General features: G+C 37.3%; 1 protein-coding gene across 6 annotated transcripts in view; it reads left to right on the forward strand.

Moving 5' to 3' along the window:
- LOC126821980 (uncharacterized) overlaps nt 1-25,546 on the forward strand; it is a 43,556-nt gene extending 18,010 nt beyond the window's left edge. For 2 of the 6 annotated variants that reach the window (XM_050550680.2, XM_050550679.2), the window contains exons 2-5: nt 18,647-18,829; nt 20,580-20,799; nt 22,943-23,066; nt 24,129-25,546. In XM_050550680.2, the coding sequence (XP_050406637.1) occupies nt 18,670-18,829; nt 20,580-20,799; nt 22,943-23,066; nt 24,129-24,644 (1,020 nt within the window). In that variant the 5' untranslated portion in view covers nt 18,647-18,669 and the 3' untranslated portion in view covers nt 24,645-25,546. The other 4 variants (XM_056101469.1, XM_050550678.2, XM_050550682.2 and 1 more) reach the window with 4 other exon arrangements.
- The last annotated feature ends 631 nt before the right edge of the window (nt 25,547-26,177 follow it).

A 26,177-nucleotide genomic window follows, 5' to 3' on the forward strand; every position in this document is an offset into this window, starting at 1 on the left:
TCATCCAAACCGCCCCCACCCCCTTAACGCTTGAACTTTAGATTATCTACTATATAATCGTGCTTTTAATCAGTGCACCGTGGTTTTTCCCGGTTCTGCACTTTCTTCCCACTCAAGATACCTGCGCGCAAGCAAATCATAGAAATGTAAATATAAACCGTCTTAATCCCTAAAAAACCTGAGATGTATGGCCGTTAAATCCCATTTCTCTCTCTCGCCTACCTATTAGATTCATAATAGGTTAATTTCATATACATATTGTGTACATTTCACCTACATGTATTTACTTTAAACTTCTTTGGTTTAAGATATACATGTAGCGAGAATTTTTGATTAAGAATATTCTTTTAAAACTTGAAAGGGATCTCTATTTACTTTAGTTGTCTCAATTGCAACCTTAATCAATCTCAATCTCTTTTGATTTAGCAAGTTACCAAAGACTGAATTGCCACCCAGTGGAAGAAGTCAGGACTCTGTCTGTGCTGTTAACTTTTTATTCTTCTCCTCATTAACTATTGCTTCATCCTAATCAACTAACCGTGGAAATAAGTGATAGCTCGAGACATCAGCACGATAAATCTGTCTAAAGTTGAAACAAATGTTTATCAAATTCACGCTTTTTAAAAGCCCTAATCGTCTAGAGACCCCCGGATAATAAAAAAAACGATGGAAAAATCGAAACAAAGCTGCTATAAATAACCTAAAGTGCAGAACAATTACATGATGTGAAGCGATGTTGACAACATTCAATGGATTTTAAAAGATTTTAACGTCCTTTGGTGACTCTTTAGATTAATATTAAATGTATCGCAATGATTTATTACTTGAAACAACTCGGCCGATGATTCTGCTTGTGGCCATTTATCCGAGGTCCCCGTTTATTAAGAAGCTTCTGAAATTTAACATCATACTATGTTTCCACATATGTATATAGGAGTTGAGGATGTCACCTGGACAGGTAAAATTACACTTTCCAGAATATCTGAGATCACATTTCGAACACACAGAAAATCGACAATGACCTAGACCAAAGTCGGCACCCGTTTTAAAAGTGGCCCTAATTGGGAATTTGCTTTGATCGCATCAGATGTGTACGACTGGAGCTGCATAGCCAATATACAACCTTTAGAATATTATTAGTATTTCGTTTCGTTTTATCCTCATTCCTTTTTTAAGCTCTCGCTTTATCATACCAAGGTAAGGACAGTGCTTTTTGCGGAATGGTGGGTTCTACCGTCGAGATCTGGTCGAATTTATTTCCTTTGTCGATTTTGCACTACTGACAGAAGACGAATTGCTGTTACTATTCCACGTTGTTGATAAGGAAAATCGTCTTGTTTGACTAACTTGAGCTGACAGGTCACGCCAGTTGGTGACTCCTTTGGAAGATTTGATTTCTGCTCCCTCGGTCCAGTCTATGAAAAAAGGCAAAACCCGATCCAAATACTACAGTATCGTGAGCTAGTATTTCTACAGACCGGAATCGAGTCTAAGAAGAACAGGCCACCATAAATACACTTCCATTCAGCACCAAGTTTCTACTTTTAGACGTGAACTACTTGACAATGTTTTGTACCTAAAACGAGAAACAAACAGATTATTATATCATATTAGAATTTCCCTTGACAAAATGACACCACTTCATATCTAATAATAAGATTTTGCACAAAACCTTGCTCTGGGCAATTGGTTGCAAACTAGCTTGCTCGTTAATCATCAACACAACATCTGTAAGAAATTTCCACGCCAAGCCTTTGACAAAAATAGGATTGTGCAGATTGGTCCAAAACCTTTCGCCACGGTCTCCCATTGATTGTAGGTGAGACAAAGATAGGTCGTTTGTCTAAACGCTCTGCATGTCAGAGCTTTTGCAATTTAATTTACAAGGGTTGTTTTTTTCTAGTCTCAAGGAGTCCGGACCCTTTCATAAATTAGTGTCGGGCCACGAATTATCACAGAATTAGTCCATAGGTCATCCAAACCGGGTCTGAGCTTTGAGATTTTGTTTCAAATGTTCTGGGATTGTTCGCTCCTTACTCTAGATACGTTTAATTGGTGTTCCTCTAGATATGTTTAATTGGTAAGACGCTGGCTCGCTGTCTGTGCAACATTTCCCTCATAGCACACAGCTGTATGGCGTCTGCCCGACTTCATTAGCCCAGTAGGAGCAGAACACTAGGACGTTAGACCCCATTTCATTTTTGCGATAGATTGGCGGTATACTCGGCAAAAGGTTTGCCAGGAAATGTTATATTAAAATGATGCCCTTCAGCAAAATGTAATGGGTATAACGCCCCCCCCCCCCCAAGGAAAACCACTCCGATGCCATTGATGATTGAGAGAAAAGTCCATTTTAAAAGTTACAGAATTCGTTATTCGATGTGTAGTCTGGTGTACTGTATCTTCAGGTTGAAGTCATATTGGAAACTACTAAAGTACATTCTACATTCTAGCCTCAGGTTTCCAAGAATCATAGTAAGTTTGTTCTAAGACATTGGCTGTCCCCGCTTTCATGCAGTGTTAGTTACTTGAAAATAAAATGTTTTGGAGTGTTGGAGCGCAGGTTGAACAGTCAAATTGGGAGCTTCTAAAGTGCATTGTACATTCTAGCTTCAGGTTTCCAAGAATCGTAGTAAGTTTGTTCTAAGACATTGTGTGTCCTCGCTTTCATGCAGTGTTAGTTACTTGAAAATAAAATGTTTTGGAGTGTTGAAGCGCAGAAGAGACGACAGCTAGACAATAACACATTGCAATAATTGTTTGAAGTTTAAAGATGTATAACTTGTCTTTGTCGTTGAGGTGTCAACTTGTGTACGAGCGACAATGTTCAAAGTCAACATGGTGAACAAGTTAAGCTAACATTAGACTCACTGACAACTAATCTTCTAACACTGTGCAAACCCGTCTTTATTTAAAAAGGGTCAATTACACATGTTGATGTCGTGCGTATGAAATATGTGTATGGTTGCACACACAGGTTAGTTGCCAACCGACACATATAAGATATGCCATGTATCAATGTTGATGTTGTGTAGAAAAGATCATTTGAAGTAACACGACAGAGGATGGTCAAATAATTGATCAGATTTGTTAAATTTTGCCTCGAAAATGTCATGTAAAGGTTTTATTGGAAGTTAAAATTATTGACGAAGATTTGGTATTGGTGTGTTATTGATATCCTTTGGCCAAATTTCGACCAGGTAAGTCCTGATCTTAATTGTATATGATTTTCTGAGATTCGTTGATTATATGGGTTTCCTGTTCAAACATAGACAACGGGTTGAGCTAAGAATGGTTCAAAGTTGGCAAGTTATCGGATAGGTTTATAATCTAGCGAGGACGTCATGTTGGTTAAAGATGCATTATGTGAGAGCTACATCTGCCTATTGCAGGTCTTTATTTTTGGCTTCAAATGTTATATAAACTATTATTTAGACATTTATTAACATGAAAATCCCATAACCATTTCTCTAGATCTGCGGGTGACAGATATTTAAATGGATTAAAACGCCCGCGAGATTGACAAATTTAACGATAAAATGGATAATTGAAACTTAGTCTTGTTTATCCAGTACCGTTGCTACGATGATTAACAATATACACCACATCTTCTAACACTCATAACTTCGGTCAGTATAAAGGAGAGAGAGAAATAGGGTTTAACGTCCACTCGACACAAACTAGGTCATTTCGGGACTAACATATGGTTTAATTTTATTTACATAATTCGCTTGCGCGTAGGGGTCTTTAGCAGTGGGAGGAAACCGGAGGACCCGGAGAAAACCCACGAGGTTGGACAGGCGACCCTACTCCTTGCCACGTACAACAGGGGATTCGAAACCACGCCAGTCGACTCAATGACAGACTTTATGATACAGCGCGCGCACGCTAACCATTCAGCCATCCACCCCCCCTCTCAGTATAAAGGACTTTGAATGATATTCATTATCTATTTTTGAACTGTTATAGCAAGAACAACCAGCTCTTTATCTAAATCTTACATAATACATATTTAATGGCAAATATTTTTCCGTCGTATTTACATGTTGACAATCTACCTCTGAGATCTGTGACAATAGTGAGCACTGAATTCCGGAAGCTGTCCACCAATTGCTTCTAATAATTAAACAATTCCTGATACCGAACATTTCTTCCCCACATATGTAAATTAAATTAAACTGGGTTTAACGTCCTACTGTTCAGCACCGACTGGGCTAACGGTTAATTGTGAGTAGTGGACAGATTCTGGGACCAAACTGAGTTAGTCAAGCGGTAGGGGTTTTGGATTCCCAAGATAAAATATCACTGATTGTCTTGTGTGAAGTCTTTGGGGTTGTTAACGAAAAACTACTTAGTCCTTCAAATGCTACTAAAAACTTTGGTTCACTTTGGTTCATCTATGTACACTGTTGGAAACACCGTTTGGCAAAACCATAAAAATAAATATTAGTCTAAAAAAGTATTGTATTGGCGAGATATTGAACCTTATTATATTTCTATTTACTCAACTTCACGTTTGATTTATTCGAAATCGTTTGGACATCATACCGTTGAGTTGTATAGATAGATTTGCGCCTCTTTTATCCCACATGTTAATCGTGTTAACTTAATTGGAAGTGACCAATTATGTATGACCTACTTAGAGAAGGTGAAGATTAATCTTAAATTTAACAACACTACAAAGGGGGTTAATCCCAAAACCCTTAGGCTTAACCACCATCTCTATTGGTCTTTTGTTCTAATATAAGTGATCGTAGTTCTGCATCAAAAGCTTAACAGATGCATTATTTTCTTTTTGTTTTACTCAATTGAGTTACCTTCCCTTTGTACAATACTGCTTTGTTATTCGTTTAGTCCACATAACCCTCAATTAAAATCAGTCATTAATATCTACGTGATTACGCTTTACACGACATCAACTACCAGTTAAGTATTATCTCTAGTTTCAAGTGGCTGGAGATATAAATTCGTTCTGTAGCTACTAAACTATAGTTGAACACTTTTAAGTCAAAGGGAACCCTTAACTTAATCACGAACCATCCCACAACGTTAGGACAATGTAGCAGAAATCCGTAAGTACTAACATTAATAATGGATATCTCTTTCATTGTAATTTAAGTATGATAATAAAAACTGGTATAAATACCACGCTTAGTTATCAACATTCGACAGCCTGATCAGAATTGCATTGATTTTAATTTAGTTAATATTTTGTGGACGCATACACGAGAAGAAAAAGTACACAGAGGTCCGTGGCTTTTTTGATAATAATGAAAAGGCCCATGATAATTCAACGATCCAGCTGTGTTTATACTGGAAAAATATTTCACAGCCATCAAAAACCATAATACGTTGTTTTGAATACATGGTTTATGTAATTATACTTATTTATATATCACAAACTTTGAAGTTGATGACAGATTTTAAAAATACATTAGTTAAAAGTTTAATTTTAAATGGACGACTGTTTAAATCCAAGCTATCCGGTGGTCTACAGATTGGATGTTGTGCTTGTGATGTAAATAAAGGTCTAATTAATAATTTCTATAACATCTGAAGCCTAAATAAAGACTTGCAGATTTAGCTCTGGCATAATGTATGTTTAACACATCCTGCAGCTGTGGAAAAAGTTGTATAAGTATAGTTATCGTTTTAAAGCGCTGGTTTTGCTTTACAAAAATAAACGCAAAAAATGTAGTTCTTAAAGAGATATATTCGAGAAACTGTGTTTTTATATCTATATATCAAATAGAGTCAACGAGGGTCGCCCACAGTGTTCCAGAATATGTCAAATATTTTTAACATCTTCAAAAGCCCTTTAATGATGTCAAGATTTTTATACTTGAAAGGGCGGACTGATTAAAGCTGGTTGACATCACCGACTTTGATGTTACTTAACGAATGGCGGAGTTTGGTTGAAGCTCAGACACTCTTCTGAAACATCCGAGGATTTTAAATGAATATTTACAGGTTTAGAGAGAGATTTTTACCGTAATCCTGTTAAATTCCACAGTCAATTTGTGAGGCTGTCAAATGAGATATATAAAAAGATGGCGTATAAGCAACAGGAACTCAAAACCACTTGAGACCTAAAAAAACAAAAAACCAAGATCTTCAAGGATTGCATGACTTAACTAGTTTCGATAAAATTTAACTTGAAACATATATATATATATATATATAGGGTATATTTTTTTGTAATTATAGCGGTCAGTTATTTGACAGATGGATGATTGTTTTCTAGTGAGGTGTTTGCAGTGAAAATGTTAGAGTAAAAATATCTGCCACATTCATTAATGAGGCAAGATTTTTAAATTTCTTGGTTCCATGTATTTGAAAGACTTAAAATTACGAAACTATGATTTTTTATTTTTTTTTTTTAAAAAAAAGCAGAGAATAAAGGGTTGAATATTGTTTCTTTACTTGGACAAGGAAATAAAAACTAAAGTTTAAATCTGAGCGCAAAATGATTGTCATTATATTTAAATAAACAGTATCCATTATAAACGCGTGTATTTGGAAATACAGATTTCAGCGTTGACGGTTTGTGGACAATGCCTTTTCTATCAGTAGCATACTGTTTGTGCTGTACAGTTCTGCAGATACAACTCGGTGATGGAAAAACGCCGAAAAATTAAATTATTTCTGCACTACACAGGTCTAAGGATAAGATACTTTAAGAAATTATACATATATTTTTTTTTTAATTTCGTGAATTTGACGAATTGATTTAGAGCGTAACACATCGAGATACCATTACCCTTTAGGAATGAAAATGTAGTACTTGCCTCGTCGTTAATTGCAAAAACGAATCAGATCAACCAAATTTTGAGGTCATGCTCCCTTCGTATGACCTGCCCAGTTATCAGTCTGATATAAGACTTGATTTGTCTAGGCTTCCACTTCATTACTTTAATCACACTCCAAGGAAATAGCTAGACGATTAAATATACAAACGTTTGGTATAATATATATTAGGTTTTTAAATCAAGTGTGACAACCGTTACAAATATAGATACTTTAAGAGTTAATCAAAAATTATACCGCTTGGCATTTTTATACGCCCGCATTTATATATGGACGTATTGTCGTCGCCCACGTACGAAAAATTACCTTTTTAGCTTGTGGACTTGATGAACAAGGAACTGTAAATTTATAACCCAAAGATCTCGGTTCCTTTTCCATATTCGCGCCTATCGGATCTTAACGTCCTGGGTTATGACCCTTGATTGTACGAAAAATCACGTTTTTTGCCTGTGGTCCATCAAGAAGTCACACATTTTATCCGATTTAACAACTGTTCGAATATATCACCGTTACACCATAATGACGGTTGAGTTTGACTTTCGTGAAAATCGGACCGAAAATGCCCAATAATATGGCCTCTCCTTTACACAAATAGTGTGACCGTATGGTATATCAAGTTTGTAGACCCTCTAGACGACACAATTTTGATCCGATTTTGATGAAACTTTAAATTTATACCATAAAGATATCGTTTCCTTTCGATAATTGCGCATATCGGAACGTAACTTCTTGGATTATGGCCCCTGATTGTTCGAAAAATCGCGTTTTTAGTTTGTGGACCCCTAGAAGTCACAATGTGTATTCAATTTTAAAAACCGTTTAAATATATCACTGTTACACACTAATGATGGTTGAGTTCGAATTTCAAGAAAATCTGATCGAAACTTCCGGACAAAATGGCCGCTCCTTGTACTCAAATAGTTTAAATGTATGTAGTACCAAGGTCCCTGTCGATATTAGCGCATATAGGACCGTAACTTCCTGGATTATGGCCCCTGACGAAAAATCACGTCTTTAGGCTGTGGCCCCTCTAGATGTCACAATTTTTATCCGATTTAAAAAACAAAACAAAACAAAAAACAACTTTAAAATGGATCACCGTTACACCTAATGATGGTTGAGTTTGATTTTCGCGACAATCTGACCGAATACCAAGATTGTGGACCCTCTAGAAGTCACAATTTTTTTATCCGATTTCGATTAAACATAAAATATATGTTTATATCCAAACGATCGCGGATACTGTCGATGTTCGTGCATATCCGACCGTAATTTCCTGTATTATGGCTGCTGATTGTACACAAAATCACATATTTTTTTATCTCGTTCTCTGTCCATCTCTTGCAAAATGTTGGCGTATCTTGCATAACAACCACTTGTCAAGCAAAACAAGAATTCTCTACTGTCAATTAGTTGTGTCGAGTGGACGTTAAACCCCATTTTTGTCCCTCCCGTCCTTTGCATTAAAGCACAATAATTGAAACCCGTTGAAATATAACAAACGGCTTTCTGAATTATTTCTTAGGAATTCTCATAAAACAAAATTGTTTTCTAATTTAAAGAGAAATCTTTCAGTTAAGTTCATATTTTAAAAGTGAACAATTTTAAAGGAAAAACACCCTATGTGATTGCTTATTGTTATTATATTAGCACGATATTGCATGACATGGGGAATAAAAACATTAAATGCTGTAGTTTTAAAAATATTTTAGCCGTAATTATGTTAAGAAATAAAATACAAGCGTGAATAGAGCTCATTAAAAGCACCTCATATTGCTCCATTTCTTTATAGAAAAGTGCATTTCTTTCTTTCAAAGTTCAACTGGCAGTAGTTTCCGCAACAGAATTCTGTTCTTTTCATTCGAATACGATAATGGTGTTTTTTATTATTTGTTAAAGCTTTTAAAAGAAATAAAAAAGAGTAGGCCGACTTTACGAATGTAGAAACATGTCTCCACTTATTGTAATGTTAGAGAAAAGACCCACAGGCATATTAGACTCGTCTTCTACTTCCTGGGCTTTTGTTAATGTTTGAAATAAGATTTATTTTTGTCTAATGATTGGCTTATTTGCTATACTCATATTATATACAACTAAGAGGTTTGCGTGATAACGCACACAACCAATACTTTCTTCTATTTTCTTTGTTTAATGTCTATTTTATATATCCACGCTTGCCATTCTAAAAATGTTGAAACGAAAACCCGATATGATTAGAATAGTGTTAAATTATCCGAATTATGGGAAAGTTAAAAGGCATCCACTTGAATAAATTTTTGTTTTCTTTATCTCAGGTCATGACTCATCTTTATACGTTATTTCTTTGTGGCAGTAATGAATGATATTATGTCTCTTGTACGAAAATTCTGACCCGGGTTCTGTCCTCCTAGGTAACTAATTTCCTGAAGGTTTGGTCTCGGGTTGTCTGTTAAGACATCGCTCCGAACCAAATAATCTTAAAGGGAGATAAGTATGGATTCCCATGTAGTGTTCTTTAATTGGGGAGGTACAAAATGTCCAAGAAGTTTCACACTTGAGAAATCAAATGTGTAAAACGTAGGTGAGGTGATATATTATTAAGATATATTGATTCCCATTGGTTAATAACACATTGTCATACCGAAGTCTTGATGTTCCGAGTTATATCAATGATGACAAGAGCTAGACTCGGAGCCATAGTTTACAAACTGTAGCTTTGCCAAACCCTCGGCCTTGCCTTCTTGTTCAACCAGTGTACGTAGTGTAGACGATAACTATAGCCTACTACCGATTGTGTAGACCAGTATATAGTGTAAATTAAAATATCCGCTGAACATTAGGTGGTGATTATGTGTAGCCCATTTGAGACTTTCAGTTTCATTCAAACTCCATTCAATGTGACTTCTTAGTCCTATTAGCTAATTAGTGCCTGTGTTATCTGAAGTCGCTTCATTTAGACAAGCCTTAATATTACCGATTGTCTATAATGAAACGCGACAGTGTGGTCAAGTCTGGCCCTTTTTTATATCCAGTTCTCAAGGAATAATGTAAAACCAACCGAACACCGTTTGATTTAATCCACCGAAACTTGCCACATGAAGGATAGTTGGCACCTTTTAATCAAGATTAACCTACCTCTTTCCGTAGAGTTGCAGTTGCTTAAAATTGTTAATTCGAATTAACTTTACCTTGCAAACGTGATTGAATTACAAAAAAAAAACAAAACTAAAAAACTACCGGACACGCGCGCTGTCTGTAAACGCCATGAAACACATAGCGGTTTTTCTGTTGAATATGCAAGTCTTTCTTCAGTCCACGTTCTTTCGTTGCCAATAATATAAGTTAAACGTATGATCTCACTACCCTAGTGCATAGAATTATACCCTTTTCTTGGTTAATATGAATATAAATCTTAAGCCAGAACGGGGAAAAAACCCTGTCGCCCCATTTTTAATTCTAATCAACTTTTGCCGTCGGATACAGTGTCATGGCAAAAGGTATCCCATCATAATGATTAGCCTACATTACACGTTTGTCACTTAAACATACATTGAGCTAAATCTGCCTATTGCAGGTGTTTCTTTAGGCCGGAAATGTTTATTATCGTACCGACTTTAGAAATGGGGGATCACGTGGGTAAGACGCTAGCTCGCTAGCCTGGAGGTCGGGTGTTCGATCCCTGCATTGGCCGAGAAAGTTCATCCAGATTTTCCGGCGTGGTTCTCCCTTGTCAGTGATGCAGGACGGAGGGGCTGACAAGGAAAGCTGTCTAGTCGTTCGGATGGGACGAAAAACCGAGGTCCCGTGTACACATTGTCGTGCACGTAAAAGATCCCTTGGCAGTTGGAATTCGATATAAGAGTAGGCCGTAGTGCCGCTGTCCGGGCAAAATTTCCCTCATAGCACACTGTATGGCGTATGCCCGTCTTCATTAGCCCAGGTTAGGAGCAGAACAGTAGGACGTTAAACTCCATTTCATTTCACTTTAGAAATGATGATCGAGGCTAGGCCTAAAATTCAATCTCTAATATCTCGGTTCAGTGTGGAGCAATTTGAATGAAATTTTCAGTATATTCTATCTACGTTATCTATTTTTATACGCCCACATTGAAATGTGGACGTATATTGCCGTCGCCCCCGTCCGTCCGTCCGTCCGTCCGTCCGTCCATCGTCCACAATTTCTTGTGAACACTCTAACGCCAAAAGTTATCATCCAATTGTTTTAAATTGATATATGTTGTTTACATTAGTGAGATGAAGAAGCCTATTTAATTTCAATAATTTCCGTTTATTACGTCTAGAGTTATGACCCTTGTTTCACTTTGTTGAACCTTGTGAACGCTCTAATGCCAAAAGTTAACATACGATCTTTGTGAAATTTATATGCAATATTTAAGTTAGTGAAACGAAGAAGCCTACTGAATTTCAACAATTTCTGTTTATTACGTCTAGAGTTATGGCCCTTGTTTCACTTTATTGAACCTTGTGAACGCTCTAACTCCAAAAGTTATCATCCGATCTTTCTGAAATTTACATGCATTATTTAAATTAGTGCAACGAAGAAGCCTATTGAATTTCAGCAATTTCAGTTTATTACGTCTAGAGTTATGTCCCTTGTTTCACTTTATTGAACCTTGTGAACGCTCTAACGCCAAAAGTTATCATCCGATCTTTCTGAAATTTATATGCATTATTTAGATTACTGAAACGAAGAAGCCTATTGAATTTCGGCAATTTCCGTTCATTACGTCTAGAGTTATGGCCCTTGTTTCACTTTATTGATCCTGGTGAACGCTGTCACGTCAAAAGTTATCATCCGATATTTCTGAAATTTATATGCATTATTTAGATTGGGGAAACGAAGAATCCTATTGAATTTCAGCAATTTACGTATATTACTTTTAGAGTTATGGCCCTTGTTTCACTTTGTTTAACCTTGTGAATGCTCTAACCCCAAAAGTTATCATCCGATCTTTCTGAAATTTACATGCATTATTTAAATTGGTGAAACGAAGAAGCCTATTGAATTTCAGCAATTTCTGTTTATTACGTCTAGAGTTATGGCCCTTGTTTCACTTTATTGAACCTTGTGAACGCTCCAATGCCAAAAGTTATCATTCGATCTTTGTGAAATTTATATGCATTATTTAGATTAGTGAAACGGAGAAGCCTATTGAATTTCAGCAATTTCTGTTTATTTCGTCTAGAGTTATGGCCCTTGTTTCACTTTATTGAACCCTGTGAACGCTCTAACGTAAAACGTTATCATCCGATCTTTGTGAAATTTATATGCATGATTTAAATTAGAGAAACGAAAAAGCCTATTGAATTTCAGCAATTTACAATAATTACTTCTAGAGTTATTGCCCTTGTTTCACTTTGTTAAATCTTGTTAATGCTTGATTGATAATAGTTATCATCCAATATGTATGAAATTTATATGCATCATTTAAATTTGTGAAACAGGTCTATTGAATTTCAGCAATTTCCGTCAATAATTTCTAGAGTTATGGCGATTGTGAACGTTTGAATGACAAAGGTGATGATGTGATCTGTATGAAATTTATATGCATTATTAGTAAAACGAAAAAACCTGTCAAATTTCAACAATTTCTGTAGATTACTTCCAGAGTTGAGACCCTTGTTTCAGTTTGTAGAACCTTGTAAACCCTCAAACGACAAAATTTATAATCTGATCTGTATGGAACTGTCTTGTAAAGGCCCCCAATTACCTACAAAAGAATAAATATGCGACAACCCTTGACGACCGTCGGACGATTTAGCTGCCGTGGGCGTATGTTTTGTTGCCTGGCAATCTATCTTTAACTATTATAGCGAGCACTGTCAGCTCCTTATCTAATCTCCCATAATGCCCCTTTAAAATATTCATACAACATCATTTTGCACACACAGGGATCCATCTACTTCATACTTTCAAGCGGGGCGAACTATAGACAGACAACCTAAGTTTGGGATGATACAACATTAAAGTAGCTAAGTCCGTAACCCAATATCATCCAAAATCTTCGACTTTGAAAACACGATTTTTTTTTGTAATTTAAATCAGCATTGGTGTGGTAATCTTACCTGGAAAATATGGGCTTCAGATAGCCAATATTTCAGACAAAATAAACATTTTACCATTGGTACACGAATCGTGTACCATAATGCGTTTCAGTGCAATTTGTAACAAGGTGCTCAATGATGCTAGACATATATTCCACACGTCATATCAAACGGTAATGCCATATTCTTATTTGTAGAGCATGCACAATAGATACTATCGATGTTGACTGGAATAACCAGACGCTAGAAACTGACTTTGGGTTGAGACTTCTGGCATATATCGCCGAACATTACTGATGACAATTCACAGTAAAACAGAAACGATTGAATGTAAAACAGTTTATATAACTTCCTATTATATTATTACATGTGTTGCGACCCATTTGTGCCAATTTCTAGCTCCAAAATATTACCAATTTAGCTCCTTTAAACTAAATTCTCTTTTTAGGCGTATAAACAACGTACCTACTACAAACTTTTATTTATTCATGTCAAAAATATTTGTTGAAAGTTTTCTGTTGCTGAAGGACGTGTCAGACTGTCATACATTTGTTGAACGAATAACTACTATCATTAACAGTTTTAACACACCGTTTAACCCGTTTAACTGTAAAGACAATATTTGACCGAACTGTGTTTAATACAGTTATGATTGCTCACAAAATGTCATTAGATCCCAGAGAATAATAGGCTCATAAAGGGTTAATTACTGGTTCATATTGTACTTGGTTATCTATTTAGTGCTCGATAAATTACCCTCTTGAACAATTCGACCAGGTTCTTACAGCCGTCTCAAGAATGTCAAATAATACGTATTGTTGAAATATAGACACATCTGTGGTGAAATTATCAATATAGACCTATGGCGTGAGTTTAAGTGATCATTTACAATGATTATCATTCAATGCCATGCAGGCCTTAATCTTCGTGAACGTTTTTCCTTGGGACTCGAGTGAAAGTATCTATTTCGTTTACCGAAATGAAACGAAATGGGGTTTAACGTTCTACTCTTCTGCTCCGAACTGAGCTAATGAAGACGAGGGAAATTTTGCACGGACAGTGGCACTACGTACGTCCTACTCTTAGATCGAATTCCAACTCTTTTACGTGCACGCAAATGCGCACACGGGACCTCGGTTTTTCGTACCATCCGAACGACTAGACGGTGTCCTTGTTATTTCGTTTAACGCTTTAATTACTAGAATAGATTCGTTTTATATGCCCATATTTAAAGTAGCCGTATATTGTCACGTCTGTCGCTCGGTATCCAAAATTTCGTGTGTTTTATACGCCCACATGGAAATGTGGTCTTATATTGCCGTCGCCCCCGTCCGTACGTCCGTCCGTCGTCCACAATTTCTTGTGAACACTCCACAGACTACATTTATCATCTGATTGTTTTAAATTGTGAAATTGATATATGTTGTTTTCATCAGTGAGATGAAGAGGTCTGTTTAATTTCAATAATTTCCGTTAATGTCTTCTGGTCCATGTTTTACTTTGTTGAACCTTGTGAACGCCCTAACGACAAAAGTTATCATTCGATCTGTGTGAAATTTTATATGCATCATTTAAATTAGTGAAACGAAGAAGTCCGTTGAATTTCAGCAATTTCTATTAATTAGGTCTAGATTTATGGCCCTAGTTTCACTTTGTTGAACCTTGTGAACTATCTATAACAACAAAAGTTATCATCCGATCTTTACGAAATGTATATATTAGATCAGTTCAACGAAGAAGCCTATTCAATGTCAGCAATTTCCGTTAATTTCTTCTAGAGTTATGGCCCTTTTTCGAATGGCGACAGTTATCCCTTGATTTGTGTGAAATATATATACATCATTTAAATTAGTAAAACAAAGGATATTTAATTTGGGCAATTTCCGTTAATTGCCTCTGGATTTATGGCCCTTGTTTCTCTTTGTTGCACCTTGTGAATGCTCTAACGACAAAAAGTTATAATCCGATCTGTATGAAATTTATATACGTTATTTGAATAAGTAAAACGAAAAAGCCTGTCGAATTCAGTTTGTAGAACCTTGTGAACCCCCAAACGACGAAAATTATAATCTGTATGAAAAAGCCTTGTTAATGCCCCCAATTATCTACAAAAGAATAAATATGCGACAACCTTGTCAACCACACGGACGATTTAGCTGCTGTGGAAGTATGTTTCGTTGCCTGGCAATCTATCTTATTTGTGTATAAACATATAGGGGTGCTTTATTTGGTCTTATATACGTTTTACTTCTTTTAGTTATGCTTATTGGTTTTGCATAGCAATAGGGCTGCAATTTTACTTGCAAAATGTCATGTTAAATGTCGCTCATTCTGTAACTTAAAGGACAATATTGGTGTCAGTCATTATCACATATATGTGATAGAACTAATTAAACACGTTCCAAAAATAACTTTAACACAGAGATCATTGCTACGATAGCTGAGTAATACAGGTTTCCTGAATCGGAAGTGACGAACGCCAAAGGAAAACATGAGTCATCCCTCTATATAACTGACTGAAGTGACGAGTAATAACAGATACATGGGCGAATTTCTGCTCACTAATAATTCCTTCAAGACCAAAAGTTGTTGTGTGAGACTGTGAGAGGATATCTGACAATTCATAAAAAGAATTGACTGCCACTAGATAAGAGAAGAAAAACAGAAAAAGTGGGTGCATTACCATGTTTTTATGAGGTATAGAATGAATATAGGGAATGTGCGGACTATTTCTATTTATCTAGTGTTCTCTTATCTAATGACATTCAATCTCTTACAGTCCCATGTAACAACTTTTGGTCTTCGAAGGAATTATTAGTGAGCAGAAATTCAGCCGTGTATCTGTTATCACTCGTCACATCGGTCAGTTATATAGAGGGATGACTCGTGTTTTCCTTTGGCGTTCGTCACTTCCGATTCAGGAAACCTATATTACTCAGCTATCGTAGCAATGATCTCTGTGTTAAAATTATATTTGGAATGTGTTTAACCAGCTCTATCACATATGTGATAATGACTGGCACCAATATTGTCCTTTAATAGTCAAAGTAAATACCGTTTTAGTGGCTTAGTCAACAGTTATGAGGCAAATGACCTACATAAACAATACCAAACAAATATTACTTGAATATGGCACAGATAAAGGGAAATGTCCCTTTGGGTGTATGGCAATATGAACAACATAATTTTCATATGAAGTATATTTATTTAAGCTTACAATAATCCCCAACAAATCTTCTAAAGTACTCATTAGTAAATGGAATAGAAGTAAAGACCCTTTTAGTTACTATTGTGGAAGGAAATCTTGAACAAGATACTATATAATCGTTATGTTGGATTGTAGATTCTCCGCTGAGAATTATATTGTCAGCAATTAAGCTCTTATTATCCCGAAATGTCAAGTCCACGATTAGTGCTCTGAGACGAAACGGACAAAACCACTCCCTAAGGAATGGTTGCTTTGGACGTTTAATAATATTACAGATTACTAGGACACTCTTATCTAGAAATACTGCTGTGACCTTATGATATGAATGTAGCACTTTAAAAGCGTGTCTTGTCTTCATTATCCCGGTCGGTGCAGAAAAGTAGCATGTTAAGCACCATTTCATTCCATTTCATTTGAAAAAGCTCGTTAGCTGTCGTCTGAAATCCTCAACTTATACATTTGGGAATTGATAAAATGACAATAAGTTCCTACACGTAGTCTAGGCTTTGGCAAAATCCATCCAGATAAGGACTATCTAGTGCTAATTGTTAGCTGTCGCCGACATACATTAATAATTACTGGCAATAACCATTTAACTACGGTGTTTGATACTATTTCCCCCAATTTTGTTTACAGGAATTTCAACTTAATGACCTAATCAGGGAAAATCTCATTTTGATAATGGTCTATGACAAAGTGTTATATAATAATGACTGTAGTAGCAGGAGTGTGTTGACAGCAATATCGTGTATATGACAAGGAGAAGAGTCGAGCGTTTCTCGGGTTACTACCAACTGCAAAACATAAAAATCATGTGTACCACCGTTTATGTTAGTCCCGAGAAGTGGTTTAATTTGTTTAGAATTGTTGCTAGATTACTCTTTTTCTGTATTTCCGTCTGCTCGTCATCGAATTCCACCCTGTCCCGGGTTCCTTGTTCACCTCATACAAAGGAGAGGTGAGGGGGGGGGGGCTGTGCTGGAGAATCCCTAGGACTTTTCTCAGCCAACACCTGGATCGAATCAGGGACCTCCTCGTTAGTGAGCAAACACCATTCTCTCTCCGAGCCACTGTGACTCCTCAAAGCTCATACTCTCCCCGAGCCACAGTGACACCTCGAAGCTAAATTCAAGAGATGGATTATACAATTAATATAGTAACGACTTACTAACAACACTCGAGTCAATCTATATTCGATCAATGCGTATTACTGAGGACTGTTCTCAGCCAACACCGGTGATCAAACCAGGGACCTCCTAGTTATACTGAGCCAGCGCCGTACACATCGAGCCTCTGTGACTCCCCAAAACCCCTATATTGAGGACTTTTCTCGTCCAACACCGGGATCAAACCAGCGAACTCTGGGCCAATGCCGTACATCCCAAAAGCTATTGATTCCCAAAAGCTATTGAAGAAGACAATATAAGTAACGACTTACTAACAACAGTCCAGTAAATCTATATATACGATCAATACGTATTACTGATATTGAATGTGGTATCATGTAATGCCAATATTGGTTCGTATTATATCTTAATGAAACTGAAAGATATTTAGAGACGTATAGAAGAGAACAAATACTGCATGGCACGGTCATTAATAGAAATGTATCAATTACAGTGTACAATGTGTCTATAACGAGGATGATTCCCGGGTTTCCTTTCCAATACTCCAGTCTTTACTGAAATAGATATGCAATTGGAACATATATTTTATCCAGACGTCGGGAGCCACGGTGGCTCGTAGTTAAGGCGCTGGCTCACTAACCAAGAAGTCACGAATCCGAATCCGGTATTGGTCAACGAAGTTCTTTGGGATTTTGCAGAGTGGTTTCCCCATGTCACTAGTGAGGGACGGGGTGGTCTGACAAGGGTCAGCATCTAGTTGGCATGTCCGTAAAATAACCCTTGATTGTTGGAATTCGACGATATATATGTGGTAATGCCACTGATAGGACATAGACCACTGCGTGGCCGTTTCATTAACATGCGGTTGGTGCAGGATATTTATCCAGACATCGGTGTTTCCAGAGCGTCTAGTCGACGTATTGTCTTTCCGAAAAGACTTTATACTATCAATTTGTTCCCTCGTCTTCATACAACTTTGAACAAATTTCCTTGTTGGTCCTCAAACATAACACCTGACAAGTACGAAGAATACCAAACCCAAGTCTAATAAAAGTTGTCCCGCCTCTTATAAACCAAATCTAAAGTGAAATGAAATGGTATTTAACGGCCTAAATTTCCTAACCAAATCTAATGGAATACTAACAATACTTAGTGTGCTCACCAATAATTTAGTTATACAATCTATTTCACATTACTGTTCGGCACGATATCTTTTTCTAATGTTCGACATTATAGCTCATCTTTAAGAGCCAAAACGATCATTTGAAAAGAAGGATTACTCGAGTTTTAGCACCTGTCTGTGTCCTTCATTAGAGTATTGTTTAGGTTATTGTAGGTTAATCCCTGGGGGTGATCAATAATCTATGTTTGTTCATTGTTCGGATCAGCTGATCCTTTACATGATTAACACTCATTAACTAAGTAATATTATGAACTGTTGCGCTTTTATATTTTTCAGTAGCTGACTAGCCACAAGTCTGTATGATTACGACGGAGCCCTTATTCTTACTTCGACCAATCATGACAGAGAATCTGGATCCTATATTAACTTCATTCTGGGAAGGTTTTCCGTGTCCCCCACCGTGGAGATCAGGGATTCTACAACAGTTGAACTTCTCGGGTTGTTTGGGCTCTTCTGTAGGTAAGTGCCCTTTAACTGTCTTTTATACTGTGCTGAATTTTTTATGCGAGTTCAGAAGATTTTGCTATAAATATTCATTTGCATGGCAAGGCAAGGTTAATGAATGTACAAATGGATTGATCAATTATGGATATATACACCAATCTACATGCGTGTCATGTTGAGTTATTATGACATACGTCTTATATCCGGACTGCAATGGTCGACTTTGGTGTATTTACTGAATGCGGGGTCTGTTCAAGGCACAAGAAACTCGCTCCATGCTCTGTTACCCGAACTGCATTAGTCGACATTTGACTTAGGTGTATTTATGGAAGGTGGTTTGTTAACGACACATGAAGTTCACTCTTTGCTGTGCTCCCCGAACTGCATTAGCCGATGTTTGGGATATTTGTGGAATGGTGATTTTTAACGATGTAGGATACATAATCGATCCAACATTTCGTCGATGAAGTGTCAAAAGGGTGTACCTAAGAATTTCTAAAGATTAAGAAATAGAACCTTTTGCAATTCAAAATTTCAACAAATCAAGATACAACATTTAGACACCTGATACCCAGAATAGTTCTAATTGGCGTAGAGATACACAGCTTAAACAGAAATGTGCATATTAATTGGGAGATTTTATAAATGCACAAAAAGTGTATTTGACTAATTTCCCGAGATACACCCTTTTGACATTTCACCGACGATTTGTCTTTATTTCGTTTTAGTTACACATTATTCACTCATATAACAGATAACATTTAAAAAATGCGCGTACGCTTTCTTCAAAGTCGACAAATGCTGATTACTGTCATCCAGTAATTTTATGTGAGCTCTGGTTAAAACTTTCCGTTGGGCCATGTATGTCCTATTTTATATCTTTGCCAATTAGTTGCATTGAGAACATCAGGGGAGCTACATTTATGGACAGATGGATTCTATAAGTATTGGAATCGCCGGATTCAAGAGTCGAGTTGTATAATATCGTCAACGGCAGTAGTCAAAAGACCAATAGAAATCGATATCGAAGATAATAATGAATAGCTTTAGTTGGAATTCTTCACTAAAAAATTCCGGGTTTGTCATAGCGTAAGTCCAAATGTGCAATATCAAGAATACACCTCCCAAAAATGTGTTGCAATACGTGTAATTATTGTCCCTAAATGACCCCTTGTGCTTTCCATACCAATTGTGACTTCATGTATGTGAAAAGGAGAAATCAAATGAAATGGTGCTTAGCTTCCTACCTGTCTGCGCCGTCTGGGCTAAGGAAGACAGGTGTACGCCTTACAGTGTGCTATGAGGGTATTTCTGTCCGGACAGCGGCGCTAAGGCCTACTCTTACATCGAATTCCAACTGTCAAGGGTACTTTTACATGCTTGCCAACTTGTACACGGGAACTGGCTTTTCCGTCCTCCCCCCCGTTCTGCACCATGCCGGACCTATACCGGACCAAACCAAGGATCTCCTGGTGAGCCAGTGCCTTAGTCACCGGGCCAGATTTGCGTGACCGATCGATCTAACGCAAGCACAAGGACTGTCGTTGAGCCAAGCTGATTAAACATGAACTTATCAAACCTCTTTAATCCGGTATGCTCCCACTGCTAAAGACTCCTATGCGCAAGCGAATTATTCAAATAAAATTATACCATGTTAGTCCCGAAATTACATAGTTTGTGTCGACTGGAATCACTATCCCTCACTTCCCCCCAAGTGAAGATAAAGTTGTCGAGGAAAACACTACCATCTTATTTTTATCAACAGGTAACAGAATAAGATCGTTAATGTTAAAACGCTGTAGTGGAACTGGTTTCAAGGAGATCTCCGAGATTATTATGGAAGATAACTCTACTTATATCAACGAAATACCAGAACACGTGTTTGTCATGGACGCATGTGCACTCAACTGTCGTCTGTTGATTGTGTCCGTCTGCGTTGTGTTTTTGGTTGGAATGTTGGCTGGGATTATATATTTATTGTACAGGTAAATGCCAGTTTATATCAACATTTATTTTTATTAGAAATAAAGAAATCGCTTTTTATGTACATAGATAAACCTCATACATTTAGGAGATATCCTATCAGATTTTTTAGAAATAGAAGCATACATTACATCTTGTACAACACTCGTTACTTTCGGTATTTAAATGGAACGATTCTCGATATACAGCTGGCTCGCTAAACTGGATGTCGGGTGTTCGATCCCTGCATTGGCCGAGAAAGTTCATCCCGATTTTCCAGCGTGGTTACCCTTGTCAGTGATGTAGGACAGCTGTCTAGTCGTTCGGATGGGACGAAAAACCGAGGTCCCGTGTACACATTGGCGTGCACGTAAAAGATCCCTTGACAGTTGGAATTCGATATAAGAATAGGCCATAGTGCCGCTGTCCGGGCAAAATTTCCCTCATCGCACACTGTATGGCGTATGACCGTCTTCATTAGCCCAATTCGGAGCAGTACAGTAGGACGTTAAACCCCATTTCATTTCTCGATATACAGTTTATTTCTTTTAATTAAAACTAACCACTGTAATAACGGACACAGATCAGATTGCCTTTGGCTTGGGTGTAGTTTCGTTTTCGCTTCTATGATTCCAACTAAGACATGGCGTCACTGTTTAGTGTTATTGGACCCCTTAATAGACGAAAAGTTGAATATACAAATAATTGTGAATCAAATGATGTTTCGCTCTCTTCATCGAGATACTTCGATCATTTCGAGATTAACTCGTGATAATTTGGTTATTTGGGAAATGCGAGGTTGGGGAATTTTGCCCGGTCAGCGGCATTTCTGCTTATTCTTCTTCGGTTTCCAACTGTACAGGATTATTTTACGTGGAACGCGTTCCTAGTCACACTCGTCCACAACGGGGTTCTAAACCGGGTCATTCAGATCGAGTGTCTCGAACAATTCAATTGGAAGAAAATATTGTACGGTTGATCGGGTCGTTTGCGTCACGACCGTTTCTAGTCAAATTCGGTGATATAATTTGTCCGTGTATTTTGTTGCTATTTCCAAGTTCACCAATGTCAGTGCTCACTTTGCGTGGAATTATTCAGTCTTGAACATTAGATGAGATTTTCGAATCTGACATCAGTTTATCGGTTGTTGTTCAGGATTGCTGACATATAGATCGATTCAAATTATTACATTTCCTTTCACATATCGATCGGGAAGGAATATATTTCTCCGTCAGAAGTATAGCTTAATATCGGTTACAAATTTTGATTAATTTCAAATGGATTATTGAATAATATTCACCCTAAATAAAATTTTATACTACTGAAATTATTTTGATCATAACAAAATAGAAAGATATTCAATATACACTGCTGATTTTCATATGAGGATTTTGAATTCCTTGCAAAAATCAATATTGTGAAATTGAATCTCTTAAAAATGATTATCAGACCGTTGAGTATTCACCAAGGGTATGATGAAATGAAAATTTTCGCAACATTCTGTCTCCTCTGCAGACAAGACAAACAAGCCAGCGCCACTCTTTAGTCTGGTGTAAAATCCTTTTAATGGGATCGAATACAAGGCGGGAGATTAATCACCGTATATATTAGTTTTGTTGTTTTAATTAAATGAGGGAGTCACTGTGGCTAAGTGGGTAAGACGCTGGCTCGATAGTCTGGAATCGCGTGTTCGATCCCTGCATTGGCCGAGAAAGTTCAGCGGGATTGTCCGACGTGGTTTCACCTTGTCAGTGGTGCACGACTGAGGGCCAGATAAGGACAGTTGATAAGTCGTTCGGATGGGTACGAAAAACCGAGGTCAAGTGTATACATTGGTGTGCACGTAAAGGATCCCTTGGCAGTTGGATTTCGATATAAGATATAAATTTCCCCCATAGCACACTGTATGGCGTATGGCAGTCTTCATTAGCACAGTCGGAGCAGAACCGTAGAACGTTAAACCAATTTCATTTCTGTGGTGAATACATATAAAGGGGGATAACTTCTCCCACACCAGGGACAAAGCCAGTAGTTTTCTGCTAAATCTATGAAGTAATTTGACTGAAACTGTCAACGTATTCCATTTCGTTATCTATAACTGTCAGTTCTTTATCTAAATCTTACAGAATGCATCTCTAAATGAAATTATTTCATTTTTATTTTTAGAAACCATTTTCATAAACCTTCGAATGGAGTTCCACGTGGTGTGCAACCAGGCAGACACGACGTCTCAAAAACTTTTAACAGTTGTCATTATGCGTCGGCCCCAGTGATTGGCCGACTTGATGAGGTTTGTACCAAAACGATTTCCAATTAAACTTATTAACCGTTTATGTTTAATTGGCCCAATAATAGTACGACTACAGGTTCAACCATTTCCCAGTATCGTTGCCGCCATTAAACTCATCAGTAACACAATCTAGACTACTATATTCAAAATTGTTATACCGGCTTTATTGTTGGTGATGGCGATGATGTTTGTTATGATAGTACAAGCAACCATTGCTAGGATAATCCTTGTAATAGACCGGTCATGTATGCAAATTTAGGATCCAACACAGGTGCTGAAGATCATAAGGCCTGTCTTGAGTTGGATTCCGCCTTTATTAAAGGCATACCAGCCTTACGATATGGAATGCTATATATTATCTAATAATCTTTTCCGCTTACCTGAGACCATGTGTGATTAGATTTACCAAACATGTTCTAACACCCTAAATTATATTACTAAGAATACTGCCCCCCAACCACCGTCCTCTGCCCAGCCCGGTTATGATTTCGGCGCGGGTCGAGAAAAACCAGTGGGATTTTCAAGCCCTGTTCCAATTGTTTGGATCTGACAAGGATACTGTATCTAGCCCTTTGGGTGGAAAGCCTAAGTCTACGCCTGTACACATTGACATGCACGTAAACGATAGATGTCCGGTTAAAATTTTCTTTTCTACCATTGCACTCGTGACCAAGAAACCAGATGTTAGTCTCAAAGTAACTGAAGTATTGTGTTGACGAGGCATTAAACCTCATTCTAGTTCAATTTCGGGGAGGGGGGCGAATGGTTAACGCTTGTACGTGACAAGGAGTAGGGTCACATGTCTAACCTCGATGGTTTTTTCCGGGTCCTCCGGATTCCTCCCACTGTTAAGAGACCCCTACGCGCTAGCGAATTATCGAAATAAAAGTAAATCGTGTGTTAGTCCCGAAATGACCTAGTTTGTGTCAAGTGGACGTTAAACCCCATTTCTCTCTATATTCCAATGTCAATTGACCTTCTATTTGACGGGGTTGAACTATTTTTACATTTAATGATCGACGTTATTTTATATGTAATGTATCAAAACATCTTTCTTTTCAGACGAGTTTTTGTCAAGGTAAAGAAATGTGCAGAAACCGGCCTAGAAATGGCGTCACGGGAAATCGATACGATAAACTTCGTTTTCCATCGGACAAACGTTCTCAGATATACCCTGGGATGCGCGACAGTCGATTACCCAACTACGAAAACGATCTAGAAACATCGAATGATTACGAATCTATTGACGATTTGGATAAATGTGATTCTAAAAATAGCAGTCCCATGAAATTCGGATGCCATTATCAGTTCGGTAATGGGGAGACAATTCTATCCATTTCCTCCGATCTCGATACAGACGACAATCTGTGTCAAGTGTCAACAGACAATCTCAACGATGAGGAAAGTTTTAGTTCCGTCGCATGTAACGAGGCTTTTGAACCCGAGGCTAGTGGAGATGATATTTCGTGTGACTATTTAGCGGATCTGAAGTTAGATCTCAATATGTGTAGTACGTCACGTCCGGTTAATTATGTGCCCACGTTCTCAACATTTAAGAAAGAAGTTTCCTATACTTGAATATTGTGCAACAACTGTGTGTTTTAGCTGGTGTCATGAGTGTGTAGGCCTAGTAGGCTACAATTCGCCAATAAATAAACTCGACATTTAACAGAGAAGTTTCCTATACTTGAATTATGTGTATTTCAGCTGGTGCCATGAGTGCGTAGGCCTAGTAGACTACAATTCACCAATATATACTGTTACGAAGTTTAACGGTATAGTGTAATAAATATAGGATGTTTTCAGATTTCAATTTCACGAATACAAAGAATCTGTTTTAGTGTTCTAAGGTCTGTGTTCATTCTATCTCGGCCTTCAACCCCCGGGGTCATTAAATGTCAAAGAGTTCATTTCATATTTGAAAATTATATTTTTGTGTAAACGGATATCGTAATAACCAATCCGTAACAGTAATGTGAAAATTAGGTGCTCTTTATTATAAAACATGGGATTTCGACATACAGCAACAATACCCTATTACGTATATTCGAAGAAAGCTATAAAATACAAAACGTGAACTTAGGGTAACGAACGCACGTGTTCAAAATGAAATATGCAACGATTATATTGTGTTGTTACAGTCGTGCTTTTGAAGTTCAAATTCGAGAATTAAATACAGGGGAAGTAAGTCTATTTCGGGATTGTGCCAGGTTGCTTTAGAAATTGTCATATTTCGACGTAACAATAGAGAATTGCACAAAGCGTCGTCGTCTTGGAAGTTGAGATTTGAGAAAAGCTTATTGATAATTATAAATAAAGGGAAGTAAGTCTTCGCATTAATTCGGGGTTTTATTAACATATTAAGCCATGTTGCTATGGTAATTGTATATAAATGATTAATATAGTGTATATAATTACTTGTTAAACATTAACACTACATTTACCGGAGTTATGTTTTAAATGTTGTCAAATAATGAAAAGTGCTCATTAATAAATATAATTATTGTATTTTTCTACAATATATTTAGGATTTATTAATTTTGTTTTGGAGATAAAACTCTACGGTGTTGTAACTGTCATACATAACTTCTGCCACTGCATCCTAATGCCATCTGTGTGTATAAAGTGAGCGTGCATCTGGTCTGAAAGAAATGAAATAAAATGAGGTTTAACGTCCTACTGTTCTGCTCCTATACTGGCCTAATGAAGACGGTCTGAAAGAGATTGTTATTGAAAAAACCGAGGTCCTTGTACATATTGGTGTGCACGTAAAAGAACGGTTGATATTTGGAATTCTAAATAAGAGTAGGCCATAGCCCCGCTGTCCGGACAAAATGCCCCTCAAAGCACACTGCATGGCATATGTCTGTCTTCATTAGACTAGTCAAAGCAGAATGTTCAGTAGGACGTTAAACTCACTTTCATTTCATTTCTGTTTGCTTTCATACTTATTTTTTTATTGGAGGTCACAGTGGGTAAGACGCTGGCTCACTGTTGAAGGTCGGGTGTTCGATCCCTGCATTGGCCGAGAAAGTCCATCCATATTCTCCAGTGTGGTTCCCACTTGTCATTGATGCAGGACGGAGGGCCTGACAAGGACAGCTGTCTAGT

The sequence above is a fragment of the Patella vulgata genome, chromosome 5 (assembly GCF_932274485.2).
Source record: "Patella vulgata chromosome 5, xgPatVulg1.2, whole genome shotgun sequence".
Classification (NCBI taxonomy): Eukaryota; Metazoa; Mollusca; class Gastropoda; family Patellidae; genus Patella; species Patella vulgata.